Source organism: Camellia sinensis, chromosome 10 (genome assembly GCF_055761805.1).
Source record: "Camellia sinensis isolate YWXY chromosome 10, ASM5576180v1, whole genome shotgun sequence".
In the NCBI taxonomy this organism is placed as follows: Eukaryota; Viridiplantae; Streptophyta; class Magnoliopsida; order Ericales; family Theaceae; genus Camellia; species Camellia sinensis.
In genome coordinates, this window is record NC_138970.1 from 3,777,366 (window position 1) to 3,793,052 (window position 15,687).

The following is a 15,687-nucleotide window of genomic DNA, read 5'->3' on the forward strand; positions in this document are numbered from 1 at the left end:
ATTCCTACATATATTAGGTATTGATTTCCTAAATATATTAAGTATTGCCATAGTTAGGTCTCTTATAAGATACTCTTTCTCATAGTTACTCTTTCCCAGCCTATATATACAGGTCTTCTATTATATGGGACATTTCATTCAGCACAATTCATTTAATACAATAAATATTATTTCCTCTCTCTCTCTCTCTCTCTCTCTCTCTCTCTCTCTCTCTCTGTGTGTGTGTACTATTCTAACATGATATCAGAGCTATAGGTTAAGCTCTTGGTGTTCTTTGCCTTATTAGCGGGCAGCAACCTTGCCTTCGCTACCCGTCGGACTTCAACCTATTCTGCTGTCATATTTTTTTATCAATATCGCTTTATAGTAATCTCTTCCTTTATTCCTCGGTTTATTTCTATCCCAAATATCTCTATCATATATATTTTTTACTCGCAATCTTTTTTTCTTTTTCTTTTTTGTGTGCTTCTACTGGACTCTATCTTTCTCTTTGCTTTAAACTCAAATAAATTTCTATCTTCAAATCTATTTGAGTTTGAGGAGGATATTATACGCATATCATGGTGAACATGGTTATGCGCACCACCCAATTCATCCCTTAGGGTAGTTCCAAGCCGCCTTCTCTGGCACACAATCCAAGCTGCCCCCTCTGGCGTACAATCTAAGTCGCCTCCTTTGGCGCACAATCCAAGCGAATCACCCAAGCCGGCCCCGATGGTGCATAATCCAAGTTGCCCTCTCTGGCGTACTATCCAAGCTGCCTCTTAGCGCACTCAGTCATCTGTTGTCATCGTCATTCAGCACCACGTCATAAGTTATGTGTGTATCACGCTTGCTGGTTCAGCATCCGATTAATTCCTACATCGGTCCGACATGACCCCGTAAACTGTCCCGACATTGATTCCGGTTAGCTCTTTGTAGACATCCCATTTTGACCGGCTCTAAGACTTGGGCGCTTTCTTTTGATTATCCTATGATGACAAAACAATAAGGTATTTCTCACAAAAACCTCAATAAGAAAACTTAGAATTTGAACTCTGTTTCCAACCCTAACAGCCACAAATTACCTTTCCAATGGCATATTCTGACCTCATGGTTGCGTCCAGAATGATTCGTTTAGCTAGGATCAACCTTCGTTGCACTTTCCGGGGGCCTCATTGAAAAATTGTCCCAAAATCTAGGTTACAACATAATTATTTGAAACTTTTGGGCCAAATTGTAAACTCAGGAAATATTCTATTATGTGAAGGAATATTCTGTTAAGTCAAGGAATATTCCGTCTATATGCAAAATATTTCGTCAATGCTGACTGGGATGCTGACGTAGCAGTTTTGCTGACGTGGCATGACTGGATTGATCCTTACTAATGACATGACGCTGGCTTGTCTTTATTTAAAAATATGAATTTAAAGAATGCTTGGAAGGGTGTTTCAACCCCCAACCTACCACTCAATACCCAACACCTTAACCACTCAGCCAAAACTTTACCTTGTATTATATTTCCCTTCAAATAATATTTGACCATTTCAAACCAGCAGGCAAAGAAGGTTTATTTTTGTATTTTTTTTTCTTGTGTGTGGGACACTCCTCTACCCTATTGGCCAACCCATATATCACCAAATACATACCTAATCATCCTCCATTATCAAAAAGAGATTTTGTTTGCATCCATAAAGGAGTATCCCAAGCAATCACTTTAAAAATTCACTCCTTCTATCACATTCTTGTCTCTTACCTTGTCCCCCACCTTCTTTTTTACCTTAACTCTTTCTCATTGTCTATATAGAATGATCAAATTGTAAGAAAGAAGGAGAACCACAAAATTGAAGAGAAAAGAGTGAGAAAATGGTGAAAAAATAGAAAAAAAAATTGAGTTTTTGAGCCAAAAATACTCCTATCTTCCATATACACTCCATACTTTGCATACAAATTGAAATTTCATCTTTCCTACACCCAAAACTCCTCCAAAAATTCTGAAATAGCTAAATTTCAGTAGTGATTGATCAAAGGAAAGAGTGAGTGTTGTTGAAAGTGAAAAAAAAAAAAAAAAAAAGTTAGCCATTTTTCCACCATACATACCTAGAGTTTCATTCTAGTTTCAAATTGAGGATTGAGAACACACTTCCTAAACTTAAGGGTGATCAAGAGAAAGTTTGGAAATCAAAAAGTTCAATCTTTCTTCGGAATGTGAATTTCTAGTATTTCATTTTCTTATATTTTATATCTCATGTTTATTTTCTTACTTCTTATTTCATAGTGTTTTGTTATAATTCAAGTAGTTTGTTTATCTCATATTTATTTTCTTACTTTATATTTCATAGTGTGTTGTTGTAACCTAAGTGGTTTGTTTAGCTCATAATTAGCTATTTATTTATTTATTTATTTTTCTTCATTTGCTTTAATTTCATATTAATTTTGTTGTAATCTTGCATGTTTTACCACATATTTGCTTTCTTATTTTAAGTTCATGTTGTAATCTTACATGTTCTATCTTATATTTGCTTTCTGGTTTTAGTTTCATAGTAATTGTGTTGTAATATTGCATTTCCTAGCTTATATTTTTCTTGTATTAGTCTCATATTAGTTTTATTGTAATCTTGCATGTTCTACCTCATATTTATTTTTTTTATTTTAGGTTCATGTTAGTTTTGTTATAATCTTGCATGTTCTATCTTATATTTATTTTCTTGTTTTAGTTTCATAGTAATTATGTTGTAATCTTGCATTTCCTAATTTATATTTTTCTTGTATTAGTCTCATATTAGTTTTGTTGTAATCTTGCATGTTCTACCTTATCTTTTTTTTTTTTTTTTAAGTTTATGTTAGTTTTGTTGTAGTCTTGCATGTTCTATCTTATATTTGTTTTTTTGTTTTAGTTTCATAGTAATTATGTTGTAATCTTGCATTTCCTAACTTATATTTTTCTTGTATTAGTCTCATATTAGTTTTGTTATAATCTTACATATTCTACCATATATTTTGTTTTCTTGTTTGAGGTTCATGTTAGTTTTATTGTAATTTTGCACTTTTTTATTTTATATTCGTTTTCTTATTTTTAATCTAACCGGTAGTTGTTAGTTGAATCACCTACATATTTCTTGTTTGTTCATTTTCTTGATTTCGTAATAAGACAGGTTTTGCTAGGCCTAGTTGGCCAGCTAGCCTATTTGGCCGGCTGGTTAGCTTCTTTTGGACAAGACGGCGTTGTCTTTCGATATTAACCAACTTCAGATGGTTTCCAAGGCACATGAATTTTTTTTTCTTTTGTTTATTTTATTTTAAGTGTATTGTGAGGTTTTTATTTTGTTGTAATATTCTCATACCCCCTCTAATTTGGTTTGTAGTAATTTATTCAATGTGTTGTAATAATTTCATGCCCTACTTCTTTCTATCCCGTTATTTTACTTGCTTTCCTTGTTTGTAAATATGCATCATGTTTATTTTATTTTATTTTTTGTCGTGATATCCATGCTTTGCATCTATGTTTCATGCATCCTGATTCAACTAAATTTACATTTGTGGATTTAATCAATTCCTATGTGATTATATGCGCTACCCCATATTCTTGAGATGATTCACATGTCATATCTTAGAAGCCGAATCTTTAGTTGCATCTCATGAGTGAATTGCATTAGGATTTTGTATATAAGATCATGCATGTTTTACTAATTTTGTTTGTAGTGGTTCGAGAGACGTCGGTAAATATGTAAGTTTTTATGCTTTAGCATCCCGTTTGTGTGCGTTTTTCTTATTATGTTTAAGCATCCTACCATGCGGCTACTTGCTTACTTGATATAACTGTATGAATGCCAGTGGATGGAGGTTGTGTCACTTAATTTGGAATAGTGTTATTTTCATATTTGTAAACTCAATTTATTTGGGTTGTACATATCCAAAACTCTTTCAAAACTACATGAAATCAAATTATTCCAAAATAAATGACATAGTCTATACTTGTATGCTTCACATAATAATTTTTAGGATTTATTAAATAATCGAAATATGAACATATAAAATAAATAAAATTCATATCATGGTTTAGTAAAGGCCGATATTTTGATCGGATGAGTGGGGGTGCTCAATTAATGACCTTCCCCTCTCATACCTAAGGTTCCGAACTGAGATAACTTTGGTTATGACGAACAGTGGCCTTGGCAAGAGTCATGAGTTTCCTGATTTTCAAAAAATATTAGGTGACGACTCTGAGATCTGATAATGCAGTCCATTTCTAGCAAAAGGTTTTGCAATAAAATGGATTTTCTAAAAGTTACCAAATTTGGACTCTCATCTATGTTTCACATTGCACTAGTGAGACTAGATCAAAGAGACTGAGGGTCCGAACCGTTTAATGGGCACGAGTCCCCCAAGCATGTTACACTCTTACATCGGTCGGGCATAACCCCTTTAAACTGTCCCGACATTGATTCTGGTTAACTCCTACATCGGTCCGGCATGACCCCTTTAAACTATCCTGGCATTAGTTCCAGTCAGTTCCTACAATGATCCGACATGACCATAAGCTGTCTCTCGGTATTAGTTTCAGCTAGTTTCTATATCGGTTTAGCACGACCTTAAATTGTCTTGACATTGGTTTCAACCAGTTCCTACAATGGTCAGACTGTCTCCCGACTTTAGTTCTAGCCAGTTCCTACAATGGTCTGACACAACCATAAAATATCTCTCGGCATTAGTTCCAACCAGTTTCTATGTCAGTCTGGCACGACCTTAAATTGTCCTACCATTAGTTTCAGCCAGTTCTTAAAATGGTCAAATTGTCTCCCGACTTTAGTTCCGACCTTTGATTTATTTCAAGCCCCCATGCGTTCCTGTTCAAATTTTGTAATCTATTTGCTTTTTATTTTATTTAGTTTTATTTCATATTTTAGTTTCTCTATTTAAACTCAAGATGTTTATCTTTCTTAAGTTTGAGGAGGGATATTAATGTATATGTGGTATATATTCTTACATATATTAGGTATTAATTTCCTAGATATATTAGATATTGCCATAGTTAAGTCTCTTATAGGATACTCTTTCTTATAGTTAGACTTCTGGTAGAATACTCTTTCTCAGCCTACATATACAGGCCTTTTATTGTAGAGGACATTTCATATAACACAATTCATTCAATACAATACATACTATTTCCTCTCTCTCTCTCTCTCTCTCTCTCTCTCTCTCTCTCTCTACCATTCTAATAGTTATGAAATTGGAAACTTCAGGGGGTAAAATGTAATTTCTAAAATCACAGGAGACAATTCGTATTTCAATCAATCCTCAAATGATGTATTTATAATTTATCTTATATAAAAATTTTCTTTTAATAATTTCTTGCGTTATATATATTTTCAGGTGTTTCCACCATTTTATATTATTGGAGTATTTGGCAATGTATTTTTTGTTTTCTTTATTTTAATTTATAACTAGCCTATCACCCATGCTATGTACGGGATAATTATAGATATTTATATTTGTTTTAATTTTTTTTAATATATAAATTATGTTTTTTAAGATTATTTATAAAAATAATTTAACAATTTTATCACTAACCATAATGTACAGGAGAAATTAAAAAGGCTACTGCAGTAACTATGCATGGGCTGTATCTATAATTATTTGTATGAGGGGATTTTAAATATTAATCAGGGATTTTGACCAAATCAATAAATGCAGACATGTGGATTGAAAAAAAGTTAATAAATGCTGATCGAGGGATTTTGACCAAATCAATAAATGTTGAGATTTTTTTTTTTTTTTAATCAAAAATTTAGAAAATTAAGATTGAGAGATTGGAGCTCCCACAAAGCTTGGGGTTTAGAAACCCCATTTTCTTTAATATATTTACAATTATCAATACTAGCCTATTACCCGTGCTATGCACGGGATAATTATAAATGTTTATATTTGTTTTAGATTTTTTTCAACATATAAATTATGTTTTTTAAGATTTTTTATAAAAATAATTTAACAATCTTATCACTAACCATAGTGTATGAGAGAAATTGAAAAGGGTACTGCAGTAACTATACACAGATTATATCTATAATTATTTATATGATGGGATTTTAAATGCTGATCAGGAGATTTTGACAAAATCAATAAATGCAGGCATGTGAAAAGACATGTGGATTGAAAAAAGTTAATAAATGTTGATCAGCAGATTTTAACCAAATCAATACATGCTAATTTTTTTTTAAATAAAAAATTTAGAAAATTCAAATTGGGATATTGAAACTCCCACAAGTCTTGGGGGTTAAAAACTCCCTTTTTGCTTAATATATAATGTATATATATATATATATATATATATATATAAAGATAGATATATAGATAGTGGTAACTCGTGCTATGCACGAAACTTTATAAATTAAAAAAAATATTATTATAATTATTAGATAAGCTTTAAAGATTTTTTTTATTATTTTTTATTTTTTTATGTTATAATATAATATATAAGATATAAATAGATATCTACAACTTTAATAAAAAAATATTATCTGATTGTTTGGGGAAGAAAAAACGAATGCAAGTTTTAATTTTTTTTTTTTTTTTTTTTTTTGAAATTGGTGAGAGAGATTAGGAGGAAGATATTATGAAATATTTTTGTTATTAAATAAATAAATCAGTTAATATTTTTTTTAATCTATTTTGTAAATTAAAAAATTAATAATTTTAAAAAATTGATTAATTTGTCCCATTAAGTGATTTAAAATTTTGATAGATATATATAAAAAAAATACATAATTATATTACTAAATTATAATTCAAATTTAGAGGTTATATTTTTTTGAGATCTATAGCTAAATTCTTATCTTCTTTATTTTTGTGTGTAACCATAGTGTATGAGAGAAATTGAAAATTGTGCTGCAGTAATTATGAGAGAAGTCAAAAGGGATTGTGAGTGAGGAGAAATTAATAAATGTTGAGGTTGGGTTGGGAGAAACAATAAATGTTGATTTTTTTTTGTTTGTTAAATCAAAAAATTAAAAAATTAAGATTAGGATATTGGAGCTCTCAAAAGGCCTGTGAATTAAAACCCCCTTTTGCTTAATATATAGTATAGATATGTGAATTACAATTTTTAAATATCTTTTTTTTTTAAAATGTCTTCTTTTTTTTCCTTTTTTATATTATATTAAAGTTTAATATTTTGATAATAATCATATGTGTTGAACTTTTTAAGAAATTTTTTTATTTATGCTTGTTCTTAATGCATTAAAGTGTTATTATAAGGGATAATAGTCATATGTTCATATGTGTTGGATTTTAAAGAATTTTTTTTATACTTGTTCTTAATGCATTAAAGTGTTATTATGAGGGTAAGACTTGAGGGCTGGGAGAAGTTAATAAATGGTAAGGTTTTTTTTTTTTTAAATCAAAAAATTAAGAAATTTAGATTGGGAGATTAGAGCTCCCACAAGACTTGAGGTTAAAAACCCCCTTTTACTTAATATATAGTACTAGCCTATCACCCGTGCTACGTACGGGATAATTATAATTTTTTTTTAATATATAAATTATGTTTTTTAAGATTTTTTATAAAAATAATTTAACAATCTTATCAATAACCATAGTATACAGGAGAAATTAAAAGGCTACTGCAGTAACTATGCACGGGTTGTATCTATAATTATTTGTTTGAGGATATTTTAAATGCTAATTAGGAATTTTGACCAAATCAATAAATGCAGGCATGTGGATTGGAAAAAGTTAATAAATGCTGATTAAGGGATTTTGACCAAATCAATAAATGCTGAGTTTTTTTTTTTAAATCAAAAATTTAGAAAATTAAGATTGAGATATTGGAGCTCCCACAAGGCTTGGGGTTTAGAAACCCCATTTTTCTTAATATATTTACAATTATCTATATATATGAATTGCGATTTTTAAATGTCTTGTTTTTTTAAATGTCTTCTTTTTTTCCTTTTTATATTATATTAAAGTTTAATATTTTGATAATAATCATATGTGTTAGACTTTTCAAGAAATTAAATGTCTTCTTTTTTTTTATTATATTATATTAAAGTTTAATATTTTGATAATAATCATATGTGTTGGACTTTTCAAGAAATTTTTTTTATACTTGTTCTTAATGCATTAAAGTGTTATTATAAGGGATGATAATCATATGTGTTGGGACTTTTTAAGGAATTCATATGTGTTGGGACTTTTTAAGGAATTCATATGTGTTGGATTTCAAAATTTTTTTTTATGCTTGTTTTAATGCATTAAAGTGTTATTATGAGGGTAAGACTTGGGGGTTGGGAGAAGTTAATAAATGCTAAGATTTTTTTTTTTAAATCAAAAAATCAAGAAATTTGGATTGGGAGATTGGAGCTCCCACAAGGCTTGGGGTTAAAAATCCCCCTTTTCCCAAAAGTCCATTTTTAGTCGCCAAAAGTCGACTTTTTAGTTTTCCCGACTAAATTTTTTAGTCGCCAGTTTTGTCGCGAACACATGGTCGCCGGAGGTATTGGCGACCAAAAAAGTTTTAGTCGACAAAAAATAGGTCTTTAGCGACTAAAGTTTTGGTCGCCAATAGTTAATTACACTTTTTAAAATTATACATTTACCGACTAATCTTTTAGTCGCCAATAGTCAATGAATCGCCGACCAAACCTTTTAGTCGCCAAAAGAAACACTTTTAGCGACCTATAATTTTAGTCGCCAAAGCTAATTCCGTGACAAAAAAAATAAAAACTTTTCTTCCGTTAAGATTCGAACCACCAACCTCCCAAATTCTAAACCTTAAGCAACACACTCTCTCCACTATGCCTCTACAACACCAGATAATTATATATGCAACATATATTATTTATATAGTATATTGACCCGTATTAATATAAAACTATATATATAAACATAATTATTTTTATTTAATATAATTTATGTAAAAAATAAATTATTTACTAAAAAAAATAGGAGACCACTTTTGGCGACTAAATCTGTTTTTTAGTCCCCAATTCTATACTTTTGGCTACTAATTATTTTTTTAGTCGCTAAAAGAATTAATTCCCGCCCAAAACCTCCACTTTTGGCGACTAAACTGAATTTTAGTCTCCAATTGCAGACTTTTAGCTACTAAATTTTTTTCAGTAGCCAAAAAGTTTCATTTTTGGCTGCAAAATTTAATTTTGTCGGTAAAACAAGTATAATCGGCGACCAAACTATTTTTTAGTCGCCAAAACCTATACTTATGGCTACTAAATTTTTTTAGTCGCCAAAAACCTTCACTTTTGGCTACTAAAATTTTTTTAGTTGCTAAAACCCATATAATCGGCGACTAAACTGATTTTTAGTCGTCAATAACTATACATTTGGCTACTAAACTGTTTTAGTCGCCAAAAGACTTTTGGCTACTAATTCCATTTTAGTCGCCAATTCTGTTACTTTCAGCGACGAAAATTGTATTTTTAGTCTCTAATTCTGTTTTTTCTTGTAGTGTAGGTACTGAAAGTAAAACAATGATTAAGATCTTGTGTTACATAACATTTTCTCTTTTTTTATGAGCAGAAAAATATCAATTACACTAATTGCAAGAAAGAAAAATAACAAGAACTAAAGGAGAGGATGAGATACTCCATCCAAAGGTGAGAAATCTCCTAAAAAGGCACTAGTAGTCAAATAAGCTGGCCCATTTTGCGACGGGGACACATACAACCTCACATTGCCATAGATTTAGGGATTGTTTGGGTGTCCTAAATAAGTGTACTTTTTTCTTTTTTAGACTAAAAAGTGGAGGTTAAAAATATGAATGTTTGGGTTAATTTTTTTACTTTTTATGAAAAAATGTGTAATAAAAAATTGTAAAAATTAGTTTGTAGTTGAAAATTAGAATTGGGAGTTGTGCAGTCGTAATTGTTGACTTTTAGTGAATAGTGATAACTTTTTAACTTTTTGAGTAACTTTTTGACTTTTTAACTTTTTTTAGACTTTCCAAACTTGGCCTTAATATCCTCAAGAATAACTCCACATTCCGAGGGAAACATTTTCCGAAACTCGCAACTGAATAACTTTCTCATTTTTTTTTTTTTTTTCAATCTTTGCAAAATGCTCCTCTCAAAGATAATAATACATTGGGAACATATTTGATTGACAAGATTAAAGTATGTGATTGAAATTATTAATCCGTGAGACTAATAATCATGTGTTCGTTTTGAAATTTTATTTCAGAATTATTAATCCAATAAAATTTTATTTCAGAATTATTAATCTAATGGATAATTAATCTAACAAATTTGTAATATTATTGGTAATGGGATAGAGGTGGGATTATATATCCTGAGCTGAAAAATAAAATAAAATAACTCCTTTACTCTTGACGAAAAATTAAAATACTTATTATTTTTATATTTTAGAAGGTTAAAAATAATTTTAAAATTTTAAAAATATTTTTTGATATTTATTTCATCAAATTAGTTTACATTTAAAAAAAAATTAAAAAACAAACCAAACATGACCTTTGTATTTTGTATTTTTATTTTGCTTTTATTTATTTATTTATAATTTTTTTTCTCAAAACCATGTTTATGAAGAAATTTTAATAAAGTAAAGATTATGAAAAAATATTGATGGAAGGTAAAATTGGAAAAAAAGAAGAAGATAAATATAGTTATAATTTTACATTCATATGTTTTCTTATCTAATGCAAATCAAACAATTGATAAGGGGATAATTTATCCTACTAATCTAATTGAATAATGAATACCACACTAATTTAATAAGATTATTAATACTTTCACTATTAATCTTGTCAATCAAACATGCTAAACAGATTTCTTATCAAATTTTCTTTATCACTATAATTAAAAATATAAATCACACATGTGAACATTAATTTAATTCTTACTACTTACGTATCTAATGATAAAGAAAATCAAATAAAAAAAAAATCTAGCGTTTATGTATAGTATATACCCTTTTTGTATTATCTATGGACTCGGAAACTAAACAAGTGGTCAATAATGGAAGACATAGACATTGTACTCCACAACAGCATCAGCACTGGTGAAGTTAAGCGAGTGAGTCTTGGCATGAGCATACCCTCTTGCAAATCTGAAAAGTCCACTCCCTCCGACCACCGGCAACTCTCTCACCGTCGAAAACACAGTGTTTCGACCCAAAATACTAAGACTGCTTCCGTTGTACTTCCCTTCTGTGAAAGCAAAGTTCATAGCCATTAACAAACCAAACTCAGTCTGTGATGCAGAGGCATAGATTCCCTGTGCTCTTCCCACTTGTTTGGAGCTCGGTTCAGGCTTTAATGTCAACGGGTCGTCCATCACGACCACGACTCCGAACAAGGTTGGGGATATTTTTGTTATGGGAGCCTTTGCAACTCGGACTGCGGTTGGGTTTTTGCCGGAGAGGGTGTCGTGAAAGTAGAAGTGGAGATGGCTGAGCTTTTCTTTTTTGAGCCCTAGTTTTTTCTGAGAGAGGCTTCTTGAGAATTCTTGAGATTTTGTGGCTATGAGGAGGGAGAAGAAGAAGCTGGTGAAGATGGTGGAGGTGAGGTTTGGGATGGTTTTGGCCATGGTGGGGAAATAAAGGGTGGTGACTTGGTAAGGTTTTCAAGGAATTGGGTGCTTTATAGTGAACTTTATCAATCACCCATTCAATAAGGTTAGGTATCAAAAAAAAAAATATTTAAAAAAAAAAAAAAATTGTCAGTAAATTCAAATTGAGGAGTGTGTTAAACATTAAATCAAAAGATTAATCTTATTTATAAATAAATACACGTTGAAAAGTCGCTAAAAAAGGGCAATGAGTGACAGTGACGTGTGACAAATAAGTGATATTAAATAGATAAATGAATAGATAAGTGATAAATATACAAATAGTGTGACATGTGAATACATAGTTGCACAAATATGTAATACATGTACACATAATGAGATATTTAAATAAATAAGTGATTTTGAACAAATAAACATATTAATAAATTTTGAACAGAGATTCTTTTTTGACAAATAACATTCTGCTTGTCTAAAAAAATTTAAACTTGGGCCAATAGGCCCAGGAGTTCCAGGAACCTCTCACATGAATGTTTTTTAAATAAATATTCAAAAAATTAAATAGGTAGCCCTATTTAATAAGTATTTCGATTTCAATTTTTAGTTTATATTTACAAAATTTTAAAAAATTGTCATAAAAACTTATTTGTTAATTTTGTTAGTTTATAAATAGTTGTCACAGCTTATAAATTTGAGAAAAAAATGTAAACTCAAAAAATGAGTTTACGTTTGTTTTTAAACAAAAATTTAAAATTTTGACTAACAAATTTTTTTCAATTAATTTTTTTTTCAATTAATTTTTTTTTCCAATTATAATATGTATCATCTCATTGTCATAAATAATAAAAAATAAATATAAATATTTTAGGCCTGAACAAACATATTTTTTAGTTTATGTTTTTAAAAATTTTCAAATATTTTGTTCAAACTAAACGCGTTTGTAATTTATGTTTTTCTAAAAAAAAAACAAAAAACCAATTTATAAAATTTTTGTAAACATAAACAAAAAATGTAAACGTTACCAAACGCTACCTTAAGATTTATTTCAAATATAAGTCTCATTTTATAGAATTAAATTTAAATCCTACATCAATATTGAGAGTGTTTGTTTGGACTTTTTTGAGTCAACTTATAACTTCTAGCTTTCGAAAAATTATTTTAGACTGTTTGGTTAAACTTATTTCAAACAGCCTTTGATTCTAATAACTTATTTTAACTAAAAAAAACTGATTCTAAGAAACTGTTCACCCCTTACTTCTAATTATTAGCTTCTACTGTGGACATATTAATTTACGATTATACTCTTAGAATTTTTTATTTTTTAAAAACAGAAAAAGACCCAAATGGACTATAGATTATTATTATTATTATTATTATTATTGTTGTTGTTGTTGTTGTTGTTGTTGTTGTTGCTATTATTTATGAGAAATGTAAACAAGTAGTGAATAACAAAAAATAAAAATTAATTGAAAAAGTTGCTTCACAGCTTATTTAACAAACACAACTCAGCAACTTAAATCTATAATCCAACAGTTATACCAAACAGATTAACAACTTCTGATTAAAGTCATAATCTATAATCTATAAAGTTATAATTTATATTATGTTTTAACAATTACACCAAATAAGGCCATTCTAAGTGACTTCTCGACATTTTCTGGTGTTCTAGCTTTATTGTCAACAAATTGGGTTTTTTTTAGAGAACGAAACAACCATCCATATATTATACTCTTTAGTAGTAGTAGTTACATTTTTGGCCAGATTATGTGCTGGTTGAATAACACTTCTGTCAACTTTACGAAGACATACATAATTCAAACTCTTTGCATAAGCTATAATATCTTGAACAAGAGTACAAATGTGCCAATCCCCCTGACATCATTGCTATTGAAGTATCTGGACTAGTACCTGACAGTCTGTGTACACATTTATATGTTTCAATTCGTGTTGTACAACCCATTGGATTGCATCCAAGCATGCATGTGCTTGAGCTAGTAAAGCATGTGGTAAGGATGTCTTCACCACAACCTGTCTTTTGATCAACTACTTCTGGTTGTCCAAGCAAATCCATGCAATTCCAGTATTGTCGGTTGGTGATTTCCATGAGCCATCCATAATGAAATGCCAAGAATCTATTGCACTACTGATGTCTAAAACATTCTGCAAAATACAAAGGTTAGATGTGTTAGTGCCTTGATTATTTTTAGAAGTAGAGCAAGTTCCATTGCTTGTTTTAGTAAGACATGAGAACATATCAAAGAGTTTCCTAGCTTCCTCTAATGTGTTCTCAATATTTGGGGAATTGTGATGGAAGACCACTTGATTTCTTTGCAGCCATATGGCCCATAGAATGGCAACCGATTGGATAACAATTTGAGTGCCATGGACTTGTTCAATCCAACCCGTAAACCATTGAAAAAAAGATACTGGTACACCAATTCTAAAATCCAGACCCAAAGGTGATCCCCTCCATACTCTTTGTGCCCACTTACATTCAAAAAATACATTTTTGATTGTCTCCTCTTCATTATGACATCTGGCACATCTAATGTTAACTTGGACACCATTTTTTTTTAATTCCCATTGGACATGAAGAATTCTATGAAGACATTTCCAAATGAAGACAGTCCATTCTGAAGGTAAGCCTATATTCCATAAATTCTTCCATACCCCTTGAGTAGAGCACGTCCTGTAAAACAAAGGATAAGTACGAATCAAGGCTTGTTCATACCCAGATTTTATAGAATAAACTCCATTTTTAACTGGGCTCCAAACTAGCCTGTCTTCACAAGGATAATTGGGTATATGAACAGATATAATAGCTCAAGTACAGTCTACAGGGAAGAATAATCTTATCAAATTCTCCCTTCAAAAGTCGTGATCCCAATCAATAAAATGTTCAACTCGCATATCCGGAAGAATTCTGGTAATATCCCTTCCTCTTAAGGGGTTGGGCATAGAAGGGATCTATAGATCTTTGAAAGGTCGAATTTGTTGCCTATTCCCCACTACCCAATGAAGACTCAACTTCAGTAAATCCCTACCCCATAAGATATTCCGCCACCCCCAAGAAGCGGTAGAACTCAAAGTAACATTGAGAAAAGTTTGTCTATGACAGTACTTACTCAAGAAGACCCGTGACAATAACCCATTGAGATTAGAAATCAACCTCCACGCCTATTTTGCGAGTAGTGCTCGATTGAAACACGTTAAATCCCTAAATCGCAATCCACCCCAATCTTTTGGAAAGCATAAATGCATCCATTTTTTCCAAGAGATACTTCGCTCACCATTGGACTTCCATAGGAAATTTCTGATTATTTTAGATGGTCAGATCCATAACCCTCCCATCAAGTTAAAAGTCTTTGGTCAGACGATCTAAAAGTTATTGGTTTGATCATTAACGGTATGGTTTAAAATTGGGTAAATTATAAATAAACTTCTTAAATTTTGATTAAAATACAAATCGTTTTTTGTCATTTTTGAAAATTACATTCCACCTCCCTGAGATTTTTAATTTCATAACAAATCGCCCATTTTATTAATAAATAATCAAGTCAATTAATAATTTTTAATGATATTAGAAATATGTTTCAATTAATAATTTAGGTAATTTTATTATTGTATAGAAGAGTAATATAAATTTAATTTTTTTAGTTAATTCTGTTAAATAAAAAATACTAACAAAGAAGTATTTGTAATTTATCAAACCACAAGAAAAAATGTATAATTTAAGCAAACCTTAAGAAGTGTATTTGTAATTTACCCTTTAAAATTCTATTTTGCATTGTTGATTGAGAGAACGTAGGACTTTTAAGTATAGGACTTTTAAGTATGTTAATTACATGGTATATATGAAACAAAAAATTACATATAGTTAGTGTACGGGGGGCCAATATTCCGCAGAGCCCGTACTCCTTTCTATCAAGCTTCTTGTCTGTCTGATCGACCTGCGAACACAACGGCGGTGAGCTACCCGATGGTGTGTGGCCGGAAAACCCCTCTGACGGTCAAGTTAGCACACACTCTGGGGATATAGAGAGAGGAGAGAGTTGAGTGTTTAGGTTGTTCTCACCAAATGATGTTCCATCCTCCGTATGGGGGGCGCAGTCAAGCTTATATACATTCTGCGCTTATATCTGCTCCCATTAGTCTCTTGACACGTGGAGCTGCT

General features: G+C 30.5%; 1 protein-coding gene across 1 annotated transcript; it reads right to left on the reverse strand.

Moving 5' to 3' along the window:
- Positions 1 to 10,805: 10,805 nt before the first annotated feature.
- Positions 10,806 to 11,602, reverse strand: LOC114314341 (dirigent protein 21). The gene has a single exon (XM_028260819.2). The coding sequence runs from the start codon at positions 11,532 to 11,534 to the stop codon at positions 10,959 to 10,961; it is 576 nt and encodes a 191-aa protein (XP_028116620.1). The 5' UTR covers positions 11,535 to 11,602; the 3' UTR covers positions 10,806 to 10,958.
- Between the last annotated feature and the right edge of the window lie 4,085 nt (positions 11,603 to 15,687).

Excerpts from the sequence above, each read along its gene's own strand:
- LOC114314341 (XM_028260819.2), bottom strand. The coding sequence starts at position 11,534 with ATGGCCAAAACCATCCCAAACCTCACCTCCACCATCTTCACCAGCTTC.